This window comes from Salvia miltiorrhiza, chromosome 2 (genome assembly GCF_028751815.1).
Source record: "Salvia miltiorrhiza cultivar Shanhuang (shh) chromosome 2, IMPLAD_Smil_shh, whole genome shotgun sequence".
NCBI lineage: Eukaryota > Viridiplantae > Streptophyta > Magnoliopsida > Lamiales > Lamiaceae > Salvia > Salvia miltiorrhiza.
The window spans coordinates 51739153-51757974 of NC_080388.1; the positions used below are offsets into that span (position 1 = coordinate 51739153).

Consider the following 18822-nt stretch of genomic DNA (forward strand, 5'->3'; position numbering starts at 1 on the left):
ATGCATGTAGTGTTTTTTAATATAAAAGATAGTGTCATTTTTATTATTCAAAGTGTAATTTCCAATTGGGACTTAATAAACTCGTTAAACATGTAAAGCAAATGACAAAGCCATCACTGCACACAATATGAGAACCCAAGGCAGCTTCTGAGCTCTCCTGCTCCCAAGCAGGAGCCCATTCGAGATCCCACTTTCCCGAGGGCAAGCTCTTAGGGGCGCCCCACAGAGCTTCGGATGCCATTTTCTAACAGATTTTCAGATCAGATTGAAGGTGAGAACGAGACGCGAGAGAGATGGGGATATTTGCGATGGTGGCTAGAGGCGGCGCTATCGCCGGAAATAGAGGAAAGGCCGCGGCGATCTGTGTGTGTGCGTCGTCTGTGAGATGTAGACCCGCGCGCATTCTGTGAGCGCAAGTTTTAGGCGGCGCTCATTTAAGTTTTTGTGTTAGACCACTACTTACCATGGTGATTTTAAGTAGTTCGATTTGACATATGATGAGGTATAATTAAATATTCACCCAACAACATAAAGATTTGAATAGATACGCTTTGAAGATGGTAAATTCAATTGTAGTTTCGATATTTCCAACTCCATATTACTTATGAATCTAAGTCTTGATACCTTCCTCAAAAAATCAGATTCGTGCTGAAATCTTCTAATATATGCGTATAGGTAAAAAAAAAATTGAGGTTGGTTGAATATGTTTCTCAAAATAAAAAACACGCTCCATTATTACCTTAGTACTAACTAAATGGCACTCTCATAATCATTTCCAAAAGAAAAATTATAATTCAATCTCATCACCATCTTTTTACACTCCATATATTAAAATTTGTATAATTTCAATATTTCTCAACTCCATGTTACTTTGGATCTAAAAAAACAAAATCATCACACACGCGCACACACTCCATATTACTTTAAGAGAAGGTCTCTCATGGTTATAAAACACTTACAATTATTTTATTAGAGTGTATAAGTGATTTACATCATACGAACAATCTCGTATCAAAATTTATGTTACTCTAATACTCCCTCTTCCCATTATTAATGATACATAATCTATTTTTAGTTTTCCCAAAATTACATGACACATTTTCATTTTGAGTTAAAATTTAGAGTTAATTAAGAACTCACATATAAAGCTAATTTATATTTTAACCCTAATTAAAGTTAATTCGTTACTCCCTCTTTCTCGCTCTCTCCCTCTATCTGCCCGCCGCCTCCCCTCTTTGTTCAAAATTCTTGGCGCCTATCACTACTCCCTCCCTCCATCGCGCCTCCTCCATTGTCAGCAACATCTTCGATCTCGTCGCCCTCTCCATTTCAACCCCTCTCTCCGACCACCCCACTGCCGAAGAACCCACCACTCTAACCACCTAAATGTCCACCCCTTGCGTCGCCTCCACTGTCATCCACCCCTGTCCAATTGAAACCTTAGTAGCGGCGTAATGATGGATGTGGATTTGTATAAGAAGCAGATGCTCGCCGCTGCTCTACCTTCCTCCTCAGAGTGAATTTTTGTTTGAGGTTGAATTCGATTTTGTTTAAGATTGTGATGCTCAAACACGATCATTTTGTTTGAATTTTTTTGAGATGCCGTAGCAGATTGTGAATATTTTGTTTGAAATCTTGATGTCCAAGCAGATTGTATGAGATTGTGATGCCCAAAAAATAAGCTATGAAATTTTTGAGTAAATTTTAATTAATATCTTAATAGGATATTTTTCCCCTAATGTTTATTCTCTTTAATTTTTGTGTCAGAAAAAATATTTACCATAAATATTAATAGAACGGATGGAGTACTGACCAAGTGACATTCTCATCATCATTTTGAAAAGGATTCATCATCATTTGTTCCATATTACTTTAATACTGGCAACAAATTAAATTCGACCCCGTTGAAAGAAAATTATATATTTAATCTCGTCATCATATTTTTTGGAAAATGCAAAAAGTAAAGGCAAAAAGTTTCGTTGTTTGACACTCCATATTACTTTAATACTGACTAAAAAGGCAAAAATTAAATTCCATTGAAAGAAATTTATAATTCAATCTCATCATCATTCTTTTTTTTTTGGAAAAGGACTAAGAAGGAAAATTAAATTCCGTTGGAAAATAATTATAATCCAATCTCATGATTATTTTTGTTTCAGAAAATGTTAAAAATAAAGTCTTTCAACGTATAATACAATCTCATAATCATTTTTGTTTAAAGGGTTATTAGCCTGTAAATACACGAACTTTTTATATTTTCTGAAATTTAACATGATTTTTATTTTTAGCCCACAAATACACGAACTTAACATTTTTTCTGATTTTTGACATCGACAAGAAAAAATTCTAATTTACTATTGACGTGAAGGCCGGTATACCATGTCATTCACTCTCTAATCAAAATAATGAATCAAATTACTCTATTCAAGTGCATATTTTTGTAATTCATGTCATGTATTCTGGCCTCCACCTCAACAATAAATAGAGTTTTTTCATGTTGATGTCAAAAATCAGAAAAAATGCTAAGTTCGTGTATTTGTGGGCTAAAAATAAAAGTCATGTTAAATTTCAGAAAATATAAAAAGTTCGTGTATTTAGAGGCTAATAACCCTTGTTTAAATTCCGTTGAAAGAAAATTGTAATTCACTCTAGCCATTATTTTTATTTCTCATTATAACTTTTTTTTTGGGATAAGGACTAAGAAGGCAAAAAATTATATTCAGTTAGAAAATAATTATAATTCAATCTCATCATCATTTTTTTTTTCACTCTCGCCATTATTTTTATTTTGGAAAAAAAGAAAAAAATATCTGGAAAACTTTCCGTTGCCGGGACTTGAACCCGGGTCTCTCGGGTGAGAGCCGAGTATCCTAACCAACTAGACTACAACGGATAACATGGCGTAGAGATATCTCAAAATCCTATAATTAAGATTGATCAAAAACAGCAGATAATAATCATTTGACAAATCGAGAGAAAAAGATGAGGTGTGAGGGATCAAATGGAGAGATGAGGTTGGAACATTCTGATCTCCGAAACAGTAGTTCCAGTGTTGGTAGAAGCGTGGAAGAGGTTATAGGTGGTTTGGAGAGATGGTGGGAATTAATGGGGACTTTGGAGAGGATGAGGAATCCTTTGTCCATTTTTGTGTTCTATTAATAGACTGCATTTGTTGGATCATTGATTACAAAAAGTATATATGGATGAAATTAGAAAACTTGGAATTGTCCTCTCTCACTCAGAAACGCCCTATTGCTGGTTATAATCTTTAATCTTTATTTAAGTAGTTTGACAATCTCAATTACTAAAGCCCTCAAGATTGGTCCATCTTCACTTGACAGTCCAGCTTGAGTTTGGGTCGCCTTGGCCTATAATTGAATATATCAATACACTTTTTGGGCTTGGTTTGGTTGGGTCCGATTCTTTGTTTATGTAATGGGCATGCCTCTCTTTAAATAGTCTTCTCTAGTTAGATAGAGTCGTCCATAATATTCGAACATTTGAAAAAAAATTCACTCTCTGCTCAAAGAAAACAGCAGACTATTTATGAATTAAGGGTCCAAAAATAGCAAATTCTAATAGGAATGAAGGAGTTTGGAATTGAACTCATCCAATTTTGGCACCAACGCAGAAGTTAAGAAAAATATACACTCTAACATTGGACAGTCTTGAATCATTAAGATTACCACATGGAGTATCATTCATCTATACATGCAATAAATAAATAATGGCACACAAATTTGCAACAGAAGATCTTAAATGCCGGAAAGGTACTATACAGAACCGATCACCTACCCACCGTGGGCAAGCATAACGTGCCCACCACTGATGTGACAATTTTAATTAGGAAAGAGAATGAATAGATCTTACTCTAATTAAAATTATCTTACTATAATTACAATTGCCACATCATGGTAGGCACGTTATGCATGCCCACGGTGGGTAGGTGATCGTTTTTGAGGTACCATAATGGCGATTCTGAATTCGACTTGGAAAAATGCGGGTTTTTGGATCTATCGATCCGTAAATTTCGCTCCATCTCTAACCATCATATTGATATACATATACGCATCAAATTTCAATAATGTTTGGAAGCAAAAAAAATCAGAAGGAGCTAACATTCTCCATTCCGAAGCTTCTGAGAGAGAGAAAAGTGGGGGTATGAAGGATTGAATCGACGTCGCCGGCAAACATGTTGATATTTTTCATCTTGTTGGAGTAGTAGCAGAGGGAGAATTCTCCCCACGCCATCAGCACGTCCCCATCTTTGAACACTTTGATAGGTCGAACAACTTCATAACACTCACCACTCAAATCCCCAGTTTTGTTGATAACGTATTCTTTCGTCCAAGACTTGTCGACTCCATATTCCTTCATCAACCACACAACAATCTCATCGTCCGACGAGTTATCGCACACACACAGACAATCCCCCAACGCGAACACATCCACTAGAAACCTTCCACGATGAATCTGAGGAGCAGAGAAGGTGCTGAATAGCTCCGTTTCAAGATCAAAGCAAGAAATCATGGGCTTATAATCTAAATCGAAGACTAGCCAGTGAAGATTCCCATTCAGAAACGCCCCGATGGAGCGGCAACTGTGCAACATCGGAGCGGAAGGGGGTAACACACTCCTCCATGATCCGGCTCCGAGGGTGTACACGTGGCACTCGGATTTCGGAATAGCTAACACTTTGTAGGTATCTTGGTCGCGTATGCATTCGTGGAAAACCCTAACCACCTTATGCTGGCTACTCACTCTGCTTGATCCGAATCCGAACGTGTTATTTGTGGTGAGCAATCCACGTGTGCATGGGGAGTTAACAGCAAATATGTGAAGTCCAGGGAGTTAGTTGCAATATGGGAAGTTAGTTATAACTGATATTCTGCAGCTGGCGAGGAGCTCACGTTTTCCTTCATTTGCTGTTACTCTATATATGCTGTGTTCAATCCATTAGTTAGGGATTGATGAGTTTTTCTAGATTGTGATACATTTGTATAGGAAGAGTGTAAACAAGAGTGGTAAGATCTGGAGAGAAAGATACTTTTGTGTTATTCATCTTCATAGTGTAATCGCTGAGAATTACTTGATTGAATCTATCGAATGCAGTGACTTCGCCGTGGATGTAGGCCTTGATTTGCCGAACCACGTAAATCTGAGTTCATAGATTGTTAGGTTTGTTTGTTGTGTGTTCATCGCCGAGCTATATTTCGGCATCTGTTCTTAACAGAACGTGACTACTTGAGGGTACGTGTAGTTGAATTCTTGAGGTGTATGGATTTTGGTATATTCGCGGGTGATCGGATTGCATATGTAGAGAGCGTTAGGCCTGACGTTGAGGTCGCGCAAGAAGAGGAAGCCGTTGACTGAGCCCTGAGTGATTTTGTTATAAGGAAGTTCGAAATTGATAGTGATGAGCGGATTGTAGTGAAGATGGTGGTGCTCAAGATGGAGGTGATCATCTTGGAATTCGTAGAATATTATTTGTGATGATGATGAGGTGTAATCGTGGTGGGTGACGGCGAGGGCGGGTGCGGATGTGGAGAGATGGTGGGCGACGAATTCGTGGGATTGGAGAAGATGGAGCCATGGCTTGCACACGAACTTGCATCGAATGATGGTTGCGATGGGGAGTCTGGAGAGGATGTCGATGATGATGTGTGATGGTAGGTTCGTGAACAAATCTAATTGCTTCATTTTGGTATCGGATTGTTTTATCAAGTATATATGCTACAAGGCTTCAGTCAAATAATAGAACAAGTCTTCTATGTTTTTCTGAGAAAATCAAACAGCTAGTTTGACGTTTTATCAGACTTTTATGTGTTGTCTTCGCACATTAGAAATTATAGACTAGGTCGTGAAATTTGAATTTTTTTTTTTTAGGGTAAAATTTTTACTTTTTTATTGATTTCATACTATCCTTATTTAACATATTCACGAGTCTCTAGAAGATCGAACCATGACTTTCAAAAACACATTTGCAGCTTATGATGGTTCCTCTTGAGAGGATTTGAATGACAATTTGCGGTGTACAAAAAGAGAGGAATTGAATAAGCACAGCTGCGCATATTTTTGTGGATTAATAGCTACTCCCATTCCTCGTTTTTTTGGGTGATGGGCCCCACATCTTTGTATCACCATCCGGATTGATCAACCAATTTGGTTCGCTAAAACATTATGCATGATTCAACTATATTCGTTCTTGAATAGGGCTGGGAATCGGGTCGGGTTCGGGTACCCTACCCGAAAAAATCGGGTACCCGAACCCGAAAATACCCTAAACCCACTACCCGACCCCGACCCCGAATTTGAAATCGGGTACCCTAATACCCGACTCGGGTACCCGAGTCGGGTATTCGGGTACCCGAAATTACCCGATCAAAATCTCAATTTCTAAAGTCAAACTGTGAATTCGAGTAAATCGGGTATTAGGGTACCCGATTTACCCTAATACCCGATTTTTTTTAAAAAAATAGGAAAATATGGCCCATATGCAACCAAAATTGCTCAAAACACAACCAAAAATTGTGTATACCAATTACCAAATAACATTCAATTGTCAATTGAATTTGTATATACCAAATATGTTTGTGCTCAAAACTGAGAAATTAGAAATCTGTAAAAAAAAAAAAAAAAAGAAGAAGAAGAAGAAGGTCAGGGCGCCGGTGCTGTTTGCTGCAGCTGCTGAATTTCAGATGGAGGGCAGGGCGCCGGTGCTGCCCGGCCACGGACGGAAAAAGATAGATGGGGCGGTGAGATTGGAGACTTAGGGCTCCGATTAGTGGAGGCTCCTCTGCCGTTCGGAAATTGGAGCCAAAAGGGAAGCGGTTTCCAGTGAGGAAGAAGGTCGGGAATGCGGCTGTAGCTGTGTCTTCGCAGGAGCCCACAGAGGGGAACCTTGAAGTGCGGTGTCCTATTTTCAGTTAAGAGAGAGAGAGCGACGGAGGGGCGAATCGAACAGGAGGTGGGATGGGAACGGCGACTGGCGAGGGGCGAGGGGCGACGGCGAGTGGGGCGGCCGGCCGGGGCTGTACGTGAGAGCCGAGACTTAGGGCTGGGAGTTCACAGTTTGGGAATTGGGATTTGGGAGGGAATTGAAAACAGGGGGCGGGGGGCCGCGGGAGGGATTTAGAATTAGGGCTGGGAGTTTTTACTTTTTAGTTTTAGATTTCAATTCATATGTAATTTAATTAAATAATTTAAATAGTTTAAAATTTATTAATTAAAAAAATCGGGTAATTCGGGTATACCCGATACCCGATCGGGTATACCCGATACCCGATTATTTCAACCCTTAACTACCCGATCCCGTACCCGATCCCGAAAAAATCGGGTATCGGGTACCCTATACCCGATTTTTTCGGGTCGGGTATCGGGTACCCGATTACCCGAACCCGAAATTCCCAGCCCTATTCTTGAAATTATATTGTATTTAATTTAAATAAAATATAAGTATATTATAAATAATTATTCAAAAAATCACAATTCATCTCTTTTTCTTCTTTTCTATAAATAGAGTATAACATTGCTATACTTTGAAACACACTCCGATTTTCTCATTTTTCATCAATTTGTAGTTTAAATGTGTAATTTGCATTTTATGTAAATGTGTAATTTGCATTTTATGTATTTGTAATTGAGGTGGTCTCATGTACATCCTGGTTGCACCCGACTCGGATTCTGATTCAGTTGGACTATCTTAAACCGTTTTTTTTTTTTTTTTGGAATGACACCAACACTAACACGAAATGACATTAACACTAATATTATCTTGGCATGACACTAACACTAATTCGAAAATGACACTAACACTATTTTATTTTACAAATGATACTATTTCGAAAATGACATTAACACTCTACTGAAATGATATATATTAACACTACATATAAAAGACACTAACACTATATCGAAATGACACTAATACTTGACATTCGGGAAGGATAGTCCAGTTGGGTCAGATCCGGGTTAGGATCCAGGTCGGGTACAATCCGGATGTATGGTACACTCGAGTATACATGAGATTTTGTGTTGTAATTTAATATTTCGTACATCTATTTATAATTTATTCATCACTTGTACTTAAATATGTAATTTGCATCTTCTTTTCTAGTAATTTAATATTTTGTGCATCTATCTATAGTCTATTTAGCTTTTGTGAAGATCACATTCCAATCCTGATATCGAATTGGAATATAGTGGATAGTGATTCAAAATTCGGGATGGTCCCTACTGTGTTAGGGTGTGGGTGTCCCTCTCGATTTGGGGTTTCGCCGTCCCTCTGGCTGTGGGTATTGCCCGCCCTCTCTCTTGGCGGTTGGTGGAGACTCCGGGTTTCAGAAGCACGTTTCCTCTCTCTTAGTTGTGTACAGTGGCCTTTACTCCTTCCTTTGGGTTTCCTTTCCTTTTCTTGGGTAACGTTTTTTTGTTGAAACTGACAGCCTGGCTTTTTCTCTTTTACTGTAGATCTTTTGGGGTCTTTTCTTTCCTTTCTTTTGTCTTTCTCCTTCCGCTTTCCATTGTTGTGTGTCTGTTTTTTCTATACTTCCTTTCTTGCCTTCTTTCCTTTCTTGCCTTGTCGTGTTTGTGGTGCAGGCAGGCTCAGGTTTCTCCATCCTTGTGGGGGTTTTTCCAGTTTTCTCTCCTTTGATTTGGGTGTGGGGGCGCTGACTCAGAATGGCTTCCTCGAACCCAAACAACAAGGAAGATCAAAAGCAGGAGGAAGATGAAGAGCCTATCATTATTCAAACCTCAAATATCTCGGATGCAGATCAGATTTCCCTCACTCTGGTAGGTAGAGTGTGGACGGAACGCTCTGTGAATGCTTTTGGCCTCATGGACACTATGAAGCAGATCTGGAATCCTGCGAAGGGTGTCACATGTCGTGAGATACAGACAAACCTGTTCTCCTTCCAGTTCAACAGTTCGCGCGATGTTGAAAGAGTGAAGGCTGGACAACCTTGGCATTTTAACAAAGATGTATTGGTCCTTCAGCCCGTTCAGCCAAAGATTCAACCCTCGGCAATGCAGTTTACCTCGGTGCCTTTCTGGATCCGGATTTATGACCTTCCCATGGCAGGGCGCTCGCCGGAGGTTATCAAGAACCTTGGTAAGCGTCTTGGCAATTTCTTAGAGTTCGATGAAAGCTCCACATCAGGTTTAACCAGAAGCATCAGAATCAGAGTGGTAGTGGACATTCAAAAACCACTACGGCGGGGCTTGAATATCATCATGGATGGGTCTACCCTCTGGCTCCCGATTAAATATGAACGACTCCCCTCTTTCTGCTATGGGTGTGGTAAACTTGGACATATGCTAAAGGATTGTGAGGATGTCATCACTGAAGATGGTCAAGCCGAAGGTCGAAAAAGATTTGACGAATCCATCCGAGCATCTCCCATGAAAAATTCAAAAAAGTTAGTTAGTTCAGGGAGAACTAGCAAAAACATTTTTCAAATGAGCAAAACCAAATCCTCGAGTGAAAAAGAAGATGACCAGTCAGATTCAGAGAATAAGACAAACCAACAATTGATCCCTTCTGAGGAAGTTAATGGTCTACTGGATTCCCTGCAACGTGTTGGCGTTGGAAACTCCCTCTCAGAAACCCTCACCCCTAAACACCTCCCAAACATAAACCCTACAGCAAGCCCCACCCCAACCATTAATGCAGGGAATAAACCTTTACCCATGGTGTCCCACCCCTCACCCCACATGAACGAGAATACTGTTCCTATTAAATCTCTACCTTCATAACCCATACCCCACAACTACAATTACTTCCCATGTCCCCACCATGAACAAAACAAACAATGACCACAATGCACAAAAGCCTGATACCCTTGCTATCAACCAAAACCCAAACCCAAACCCAAATCTGTCCCAAATACACCTCCATATAGACTCACACTTGCTTTCCCCCCATATTCCCAAAAATCCACCTACAGAACCCCTGTCAAGCCTCCCGTCGATGAGCATGCGTAGGATGCGCATTTGTAGGAAAAGGCAACAGAACCTAGTCATAAGACAAAAGGAGAGGCCTTGGGACAACAAAAGAAAGAGTAATGTTATTCTTGAAGAGCTGGAAGATAGTGTGAAGCGCGGAAAATACGACTCGATCGATTCTACTCTGAACATGGGAACAACGGCGGTGGTTGCTCAGCAACCCCGCCGACCCCAATGAAAACCATAAGTTGGAACTGTCGCGGGCTTGGGAACCAAGCGACAGTTCGGGCCCTTCAAAAGATCCTACAACTCCACCGCCCTGAGATCGTGTTCCTGATGGAAACAAGACGTACGGCGACGGAGATGCGTTACCTCAATCAAACTTTCTTTAAGTACTGCGGGTGCATGGCGGTTGATTGTGTTGGAAGTAGGAAAGGAAGAAGTGGGGGCATTACTATGCTCTGGAACAACAATATTGACCTTCAGCTGATCACCTTCTCGAGTAATCACATTTTACTCATGGCAAAAGGGGAATCCATGAAGGAAAATTGGTTCGTGTCGGGTATTTATGGTTGGCCAGAAGTTGAGAATCGTTGGCGCACGTGGGATCTCCTAGGAAGAATCCAAAGAAGCTCAACCGAGGCTTGGTGTTGCATGGGTGACATGAATGAAATTATGTGGTCCACTGAGAAACAAGGGGGGCGACCAAGAAGCTATATGGCAATGAAAGCTTTCAGAGAAGCTATTGAGAATGCACAGCTCCAGGAAATCCACTGCCCAAATCAGATATTCACGTGGTCCAATAACCGACCGGGAAAGGATAATATCAGAGAGAAACTGGACAGAATCTTCATTAATGATGGTTGGAAACAAATGTTCCCTTCAAACCAGATTGTCTATCTCCCCAGGTACAAGTCAGACCACGCACCCATTGTCTTTACGTTCGACATGTACGAGGTTGATGTTGGGGCCTTAAAGCGAAAAAAGACGTTTAGATTTGAGGAAATGTGGGTTCGGCATCCTGACTTCAATGACCTGCTGGAGAATACTTGGAACAATTTTCCCACCGATCTCCTAATCCACGAAAAGATGAAATCATGTGGGGAAACTCTTAGGTTATGGAATGACTCGACTTTTGGGAGTGTAAAGAAGAAGCTTCGGGATCTTAACGAGCAACTGGACAAATTGCAAATGAGAGAGCAATCGGAAGACACGTTGCAAAAGAGTAGAACGATCGAGTGCGAATTAGATGAGATCCAGAAACGTGAGGAGATAATGTGGAAACAACGTGCGAGAATGATATGGTTGAAGGAAGGAGATAGAAATACAAAATTTTTCCATGAAAAAGCAAACCAAAGGCACACTCGGAATAGGATCAAGCGCATAAAAAAAATGGACGGAAGCTGGGCATGTCGACAGGAGGAGATTAGCAAGACTTTCAAGGACTATTTTGAGGACCTCTTCTCCTCGGTTCAGGGCGATTGCCCCAATGCTTTTTGGGAGTGCATCCAGAGCAGCATCATGCCCCAAATGAATGAGAAACTGGACCAACCTTTTACAAGGAAGGAGGTAACTCAAGCTTTGCAACAAATGCACCCTTCAAAAGCTCCGGGACCCGATGGTATGTCACCCTTTTTCTTTCAAAAATTTTGGGGTATCGTGGGAAATGATGTCAGTAATACAGTTTTAAATATTCTCAATGAGGGTGGGGACATCAAAGAGCTTAATGATACTAATATTGTCCTGATCGCAAAAATAAAAAACCCGAAAAATCCTAAGGATTTTCGACCCATTAGTCTGTGTAATGTTATCGTGCGTATTGTTACCAAGTGCCTCGCGAATAGAATTAAAGACATTTTGCATGAGGTGATTTCCCCAAACCAGAGTGCTTTCATTCCTGGTAGACTAATCACTGATAACGCTGTGACAGCTTTTGAAATCTTCCACTCCATGAAAAAGAAACGTAAAGGAAAACATGGGACTATGGCTTTAAAACTCGATCTTAGTAAAGCATACGACCGAGTTGAGTGGGCGTTCCTTAGGAGAGTGATGGAGAGTATGGGATTCTCCCAGTCATGGGTCAATAGAGTTATGGTTTGTGTGACTACTGTTACGTATAAAGTTGTGATAAATGGCCATGCTTCGGAGTCTATCCTGCCAAAGAGGGGTCTTCGCCAAGGGGACCCTCTCTCTCCTTACCTCTTTCTTATATGTGCAGATGTCTTTTCCCAGTTGATCCGGAAGGCAGAGAACGAAGGCCGTATCCATGGATGTATTGTTGCCCGCGGCGCCCCTGCCATCTCACATTTGTTATTCGCGGATGATAGCGTTCTTTTTTTCAGGGCCAATAAAAGAGAGCTGGAAACAATCAAAGAAATTATCAGGATGTATGAGGATGTGTCGGGGCAGAGAATCAACAGTGAAAAATCAGAAGTCACATTCAGTAGAAATGTCTCGGAGGATAAGAAGAGGGAGCTGTACATGGCTGCTGGGGCTCTTAATGCAACAATCACCAAGAAGTACTTGGGAATGCCAATTGAAATTGGAAGATCAAAAAAACAAATTTTTGCTGCTGTTCTGGAGAAAGTTCAAAGAAAGTGCAAAGGGTGGAAAGAAAAATATTTATCTAAAGCAGGGCGAGAGATTATGATAAAAGCGGTACTGCAAGCTATACCCTCGTATTTGATGAGTTGCTTCTTATTTCCAAAAGAGTTGCTGCATGATATTGAAATGACGATGGCAAGGTTCTTTTGGGGATCAAAAGATGGCGAAAAGAAAATCCACTGGATGAGTTGGCAAAATCTTTCTATGAGGAAGGAGCAAGGGGGCCTCGGTTTTAGAGAACTAAGGAACTTCAATCTAGCCATGTTGACAAAGCAACTCTGGAGAATCATTCATAACCCGGAGACAATGGCAGGTAAAATTCTAAAAGCTAAATACTTTCCATCTGGGGATATCCTCTCGGCCAGCATTGGATACCAGCCTAGTTATGTTTGGCGAAGCTTCATGGCGGCCAAAGGGGTTCTTCGGGCGGGTCTAGCTTGGCGGTTAGGTAATGGGGAGAGTATCAAAGTGGGAAGTGATAATTGGGTGGGTGGCCCTTTCCCCACTCGCCCTTCTCTTGTGAGGGGTAACTTAGCTGAAAATCTTAAGGTAGCAGCTCTTATTGACAAGGATAAAGGAAGTTGGAGGGAGGATCTGGTTCGTGAGATTATCCCCGACGATGCTGAGCAAGTTCTCGCCATGCCGCTTAGGGATCGCCTTCCCCCTGACCGGCTGATTTGGGGAGCTTCAAAGGATGGTCGATTTTCGGTGCGTTCGGCTTCTCGTGTGGTTGCTTCATTATCGCAACAGGGAGATGCAAGTTCATCAACATCTAACCCAGCCACCCCATCCTTTTGGTCTCAAGTCTGGAAGCTTAAGTTAATCCCAAAGATGTCCCATTTTATGTGGCAGCTTTGTCATGAAGGTCTTCCAACTCTATCCAACCTTGCAAGGAGAGGAGTGTCCACTGATGTTATCTGCAAGCTCTGCGGAGAGGAGGCGGAAACCCACTCTCATTTGTTCCTCCATTGCCGAGTTTCACAGCTCTTATGGAAGACCAGCCCTCTGCGCATCCAGATTTTGAATTCTATGACGTCCTTTAGGGGTTTCTTTGGTGAAACCATGATCTGTTTTCCTAAAGAGTATAACCAGCTTATTGCCCTCATCGCATGGAATATCTGGACTTCGCGCAACCGAGTGATCTTTGATAAGGGACGATGGAACCTGGAAGAGATACTTGATCGGATTGCAAGAGCTTGGGCTGAATTCGGTGATATAACTGCTATAACATGTCGAAAGTCAACGAATTCTACTTCAATGGCGCCTAATGCATGGTCACCTCCCCCTTTAGATTGGCTGAAACTGGATACCGACATACACGTCATCTCTTCGACAAGCATTGGTATGGGCTTTGTCTTGCGAAACACCGAGGGACGGGTTCTTTTGGCAGGGAGAAAATGGATGAAAGCAAGTGGCAGCACCCTCCTCCTGGAAGGATTGGGAGTTAAGTATGCACTCAAAACTGCCTTGGATCACGGCTTTGATTACATATGTGTTGGTAATGATAATGAGATGCTGATTAAATCCCTTCTTGGCTTGACGAGAGTAGGAGTTTTTGAAGCTGGTGTGGTTGAGGATATCCTCCAACTGGCTGGAGAGTCTCGACGGGTTTCTTTCTCCTACAACAAGCGTGTTTTTAATATGGCCGCACATCATATGGCAAGAGGCCCTGATGGCTTATTTTTCGACATTGTACCTCATTATATCCAACATCTGGTGTAACCGTGTACATTACTTTGGTGGTTTAATATGAAGTAATTGTTCCCTCAAAAAAAGAATTGGAATATAGTGAGCTGGATTTTTTCTTTAAAAAGAATTTTAAGTTTTAAATTTATTTTAATAATTAAAGCGACACTATTTTAATAAATAAGCTTGTCTCTTAAAATTTTATTTTATCACGTTAATTTTGATTTGAACGAAATCGAAATACATAGCAAATTTCGAAATACTAATCCCAGACGCATTTTATCCATAAATTTGTTAAAATCTTACACCACACCACAAGTCTCTAATTGGAGTTTATTATATACTCCCAAAAAAACCACTCTCAAATCAATCCATCGAAGAAGATGGAGCCAGATTTGTTCACAAATGTACCGTTAGAAATCATGAGCAATATCCTCTCAAGGCTCCCTCTTCGATCCATTGTAATAAGCAAGTGCGTTTGTAAACCATGGCTCCATCTCCTCGAGACTGATGATTTCGTCAAGTCCCATCTCTCTAAACCCGCTCTAGCCGTCTTGGCACAGGACTCAACTCTGTTCGCAGTTTTCAATCTCGAAGACGAAGACGGAGTCGATCTCGAGAGCCACGATCTTCACTACAATCCAGTCACAGATTTCGATATCCCTTACAGTCGTGGAGCAACAACAGTGGAAGCTACCTCTGCTAATGGGTTGCTCCTTATATTCTCCAAGCCCGAAACTCTCTACATATGCAATCCGCTCTACGCTGCCCTCAAGAATCCAGCCATACACATCGGTGGATTTGTGGATTTGGAGTGAGCAAAGTAAGTGGACAATATAAGGTGGTGTTCCGATTGTCATGTATACACCCTCGAAACAGGACACACATGGAGGCGCGTTGCCAAGTTGGGTTATTACACATTTTTTGACGATGGATACGGTATGTGCAACTTTGGTAAACTTGTGGAGGGCAATCTCCATTGGACAATATGGGATCCGCATTCGGTTAACTCGCGGCGAATTTGTTGTTTTGATGTTGAAACAGAGTGTTTTAGCAGCTTCTCTGCGCCTCTTGGAGGTGGAGATGTCGACTTGTCTGTTTTGAGGGACTGCTTGTGTGCTTGTCGCATCGCATGGGATTGGGATGAAGATGGTGAAGTAATTGAGATATGGTTGATGAAGGAATATGGAGTGGAGGAATCTTGGAGAAAGGAGTATGTGATGATCCAGAATCCTGATTTTGGCAGGGATGATCAGTTGCCGCCTTTTTACTACCCTATCAAGGTTTTCAAAGATGGCGACATCTTGATGTTGTGGGAAGAGAAGCTGCTCATCTATTACTCCAACAACACCAAAACTACTCAACAAATCTGTGTGTTGGCATTTGCAGGGGATAACCATAACTATATCTATGCCATGATTTTCACTCCAAGTCTTTTCTCACTCAAAAATTTGGGAATGGAGAATGTAATCTCGTTCAACTGATTTTATAAGTTGATATGCATTTGTGTTTTGATCAATGTAAGTTGGGAAATGCTTCTAACAAAATGAATTGCTAATATAGTCTTCCAACTTTGAAACTCTTTGTCCAAATATGTGGCAAGTTTTCTGAAATATAGTTTAGCTGCTTTTTGATATTTTCTGGCATTCTTAATTTGTCAGTAGCCAACTTAAGGTGGTTAGGAATTTTCAATGAATGGAATTCTTCACAACTGAAATAGAATGTTTGTCCACCTCTTCCTACCCGTGGTCTTGAATGATCTATATGTCTGCTTTCAAAGATTGCTTATGTTCACGTGATCCGAGCTTTCTTTCACTCAATGAAGAATGTAAGCTCGAGTGCAAGTAGAAGATGAAGGAAGAGAGTATCCTAACACCATCTCATCAGTAAGATCAAATACATCCATTTACAGCTGGATATACAATAAGAATATCGTCAACATATATATATATATATATATATAGGGTGGGGTTAATATAGAAACCCCCCTTAAGATGAGAACTAGGAACCTAATCTAAACCATTCATTTAGAAAAAATAGATGGTTGAGATTAGGGCTGGGAATCGGGTCGGGTTCGAGTACCCTACCCGAAAAGATCGGGTACCCGAACCCGAAAATACCCTAAACTTGCTACCCGAACCCGAACCCGAATTTGAAATCGGGTACCCTAATACCCGACTCGGGTACCCGAGTCGGGTATTCGGGTACCCTAAATTACCCGATCAAAAGTATTAATTTTTCTGAAATTCGGCTTTCCCTAAACCAACAAATAACAAGGAGCAAATTCAAGGCAGTAGCAGGGCATCAGCAAATTCACATGAAGAAAATGACCAAATTCAAAGCAGCAAATTCAACATTGACCAAATTCAAAGCAGAAAATTCAACATTGACATAGGAAATCTGTATTTAAAAAAAAAAAAAAAAGAGAAGATTAGAAAAAGAAGAAGAAGAAGTCGGAGCTCCACTGGCGACAAGCTCGGCTGCTGCTCCACTGGCGACAAGCGCGGCAGCTCCACAAGCGGCGCGGCGGCGGGACTGGGAGCGAGCTCCCCACTGGCGGCAGGCTCTGGTCTGGGCGACGGCGGGTGGGCGAGGGGCGCCGCTTGGTCGCCGACTCTGGTCTGGGCGACGGCGGGTGGGCTAGGGGCGCGCTGGGTCGCCGACTCGCCGGAGACAGGAGGGATTTCTGGAGTTCGGAGGGATGAATTGATTGGGAGGGATGAATTGATTTGGGAATTGGGAGGGAATCGAGGGATGAATTGATGGAATTGGGGATTACTTGGGGCTGGGGGTTAAAATGGGAATGGGAACGGGCCGATACCCGATACTTTGAAATGGGAAATGGGCTGGGATTGATTTGGCCCATTTGGGAGTAATTTAAAATATACTATTAATTTAAAAATCGGGTAATTCGGGTATACCCGATACCCGATCGGGTATACCCGATACCCGATTTTTTCACACCTTAAATACCCGACCCCGACCCCGATCCCGAATTTTTCGGGTATAGGGTACCCGATACCCGATTTTTTCGGGTCGGGTATCGGGTACCCGATTACCCGATCCCGAAATTCTCACCCCTAGTTGAGATTAAATTATAGATGCACAATTTAATTAATAATTTTAATGTAATTAAAATTTAAAGGGTAAACATGTAATACTTGAATTACCCATTACTCACGATTTCCTATTACCAATTCAGTTTCAATCTTTCACTTTTTTATCTAGGGTTCTAGCGCCGCTATGCACCTAGAATACACCCATCAAAACTGTTAGGCGATGGAGCTTCCGGCGGCGCCGATCGAAACTGTACCATGCGGCGGCTGAGAAGATACTTTTGACAGTGGTGGCGATCGAAACTGTTGGTCACCGAAACGGTGCAATTCGAAGGTACGGCGGCTGATCTGAGCAAGGCGCGGCGGCTGAGGAGAGTCCGTTGAAGGCGCGGTAGCCGATCTGTGCAAGGCGACAACGTTTCCGGCGGCGGAGGCCATTTCGAATTTCAGTTGCACAAAGGTTGGATATTGCTCCATAGATGTTCGATTTTTGTTAAAATGCATAGATGGTGGTTATGGAGTAACCATTGTGAATTTTAATTGCAGAGATGATAGTTGTTGTTGCATAAATGCTGGATGTTGTTGTAAAGATGTCGAATTGCATAGATTCTTGTTATTTGTTAATTTTTTAGGATCAATTGTTGTGTGTTTTGCTTATGCATTTGATTGCATAGATTGTGTTAATGGAGTAACAATTTTGGGTAAACTTATGCAATTATTTTAACGAGTATCATATTTTAAGCAGGATTGATCTTTCGTCTCATTATTACTTATTACATGAGCTTATTTGCACAATGTTGGAGTAGTTGAAATTGATGTTGTTGCATAGATATTGGAGTAGATGCATAGATGTGAAATATAGAAACCATGGAGTAACAATGTCGGGTTTCATCTGCATATATGATTAGTGGTGTTGCATACATGTTGAAAGTAGTTGCATAGAGGTGAAATTGCATAGATGTTTAGGAATTTAAACATTTGCATAGATGATATGAGTTGTTGCATAGATGTTGGATAGAATTGCATATATGTGAAATTGGATAAATGATATGATTAGTTGCATAGATGTTGGATGTTGGAGTTACATAGTTGTGAAATTGCATAGATGATATGAGTAGCTGCATAGATGTTGGATGTTGGATGCTGGAGTCACCATCTACTTTTACGTATAGTGAACCCACATGCAGCTGCGTATGCACGGTAAAAATTGACACAATTCTCAAGAGTATCAAATATTTGACCAATTTTAAGTTTCAATGAATCATTGCAATTAAAAACCCAACTATTTCAATCAAAACTCTTTATTTCAACAATGCAATTAAAATATGTGTATGCAATAATTTCTTTCATAAATGCAACAAATCCATTGAACTATGCAGTTGACATATGGTATACAACGTTTGGATCAAACATGAGAAGGTCGAAGTTTTGCTGCTATATTGAAGGTGAACAGTTAAAAACTGCGTTCAAAATATTGTAACTGGAAAAAGGAAATACGACAATTCTTCTATGCAATACAGAATTTTTGCCA

General features: G+C 41.0%; 4 protein-coding genes and 1 non-coding gene across 5 annotated transcripts; 3 read left to right on the forward strand and 2 right to left on the reverse strand.

The window, feature by feature from the left end:
- Positions 1-2820: 2820 nt before the first annotated feature.
- On the reverse strand, positions 2821-2893 carry TRNAE-CUC (transfer RNA glutamic acid (anticodon CUC)). The gene has a single exon. It is a non-coding gene; the product is annotated as a tRNA-Glu (tRNA).
- A 1016-nt stretch (positions 2894-3909) lies between these two features.
- Positions 3910-5870, reverse strand: LOC131010097 (F-box protein At3g07870-like). The gene is made up of 2 exons (XM_057937496.1): positions 5240-5870; positions 3910-4786 (listed from the first exon to the last, which is right to left on the reverse strand). Exons 1-2 carry the CDS (start codon positions 5698-5700, stop codon positions 4105-4107), a joined length of 1143 nt encoding a protein of 380 aa, XP_057793479.1. The 5' UTR covers positions 5701-5870; the 3' UTR covers positions 3910-4104.
- A 2809-nt stretch (positions 5871-8679) lies between these two features.
- LOC131009698 (uncharacterized) lies at positions 8680-9756 on the forward strand. Its single transcript, XM_057937110.1, has one exon. It carries the CDS (start codon positions 8680-8682, stop codon positions 9754-9756), a length of 1077 nt encoding a protein of 358 aa, XP_057793093.1.
- Positions 9757-14618: 4862 nt separating this feature from the next.
- On the forward strand, positions 14619-15786 carry LOC131010099 (F-box protein CPR1-like). The gene has a single exon (XM_057937498.1). The coding sequence runs from the start codon at positions 14619-14621 to the stop codon at positions 15051-15053; it is 435 nt and encodes a 144-aa protein (XP_057793481.1). The 3' UTR covers positions 15054-15786.
- LOC131010098 (F-box protein At3g07870-like) lies at positions 15177-15827 on the forward strand. The gene has a single exon (XM_057937497.1). It carries the CDS (start codon positions 15177-15179, stop codon positions 15717-15719), a length of 543 nt encoding a protein of 180 aa, XP_057793480.1. The 3' UTR covers positions 15720-15827.
- Positions 15828-18822: the final 2995 nt, after the last annotated feature.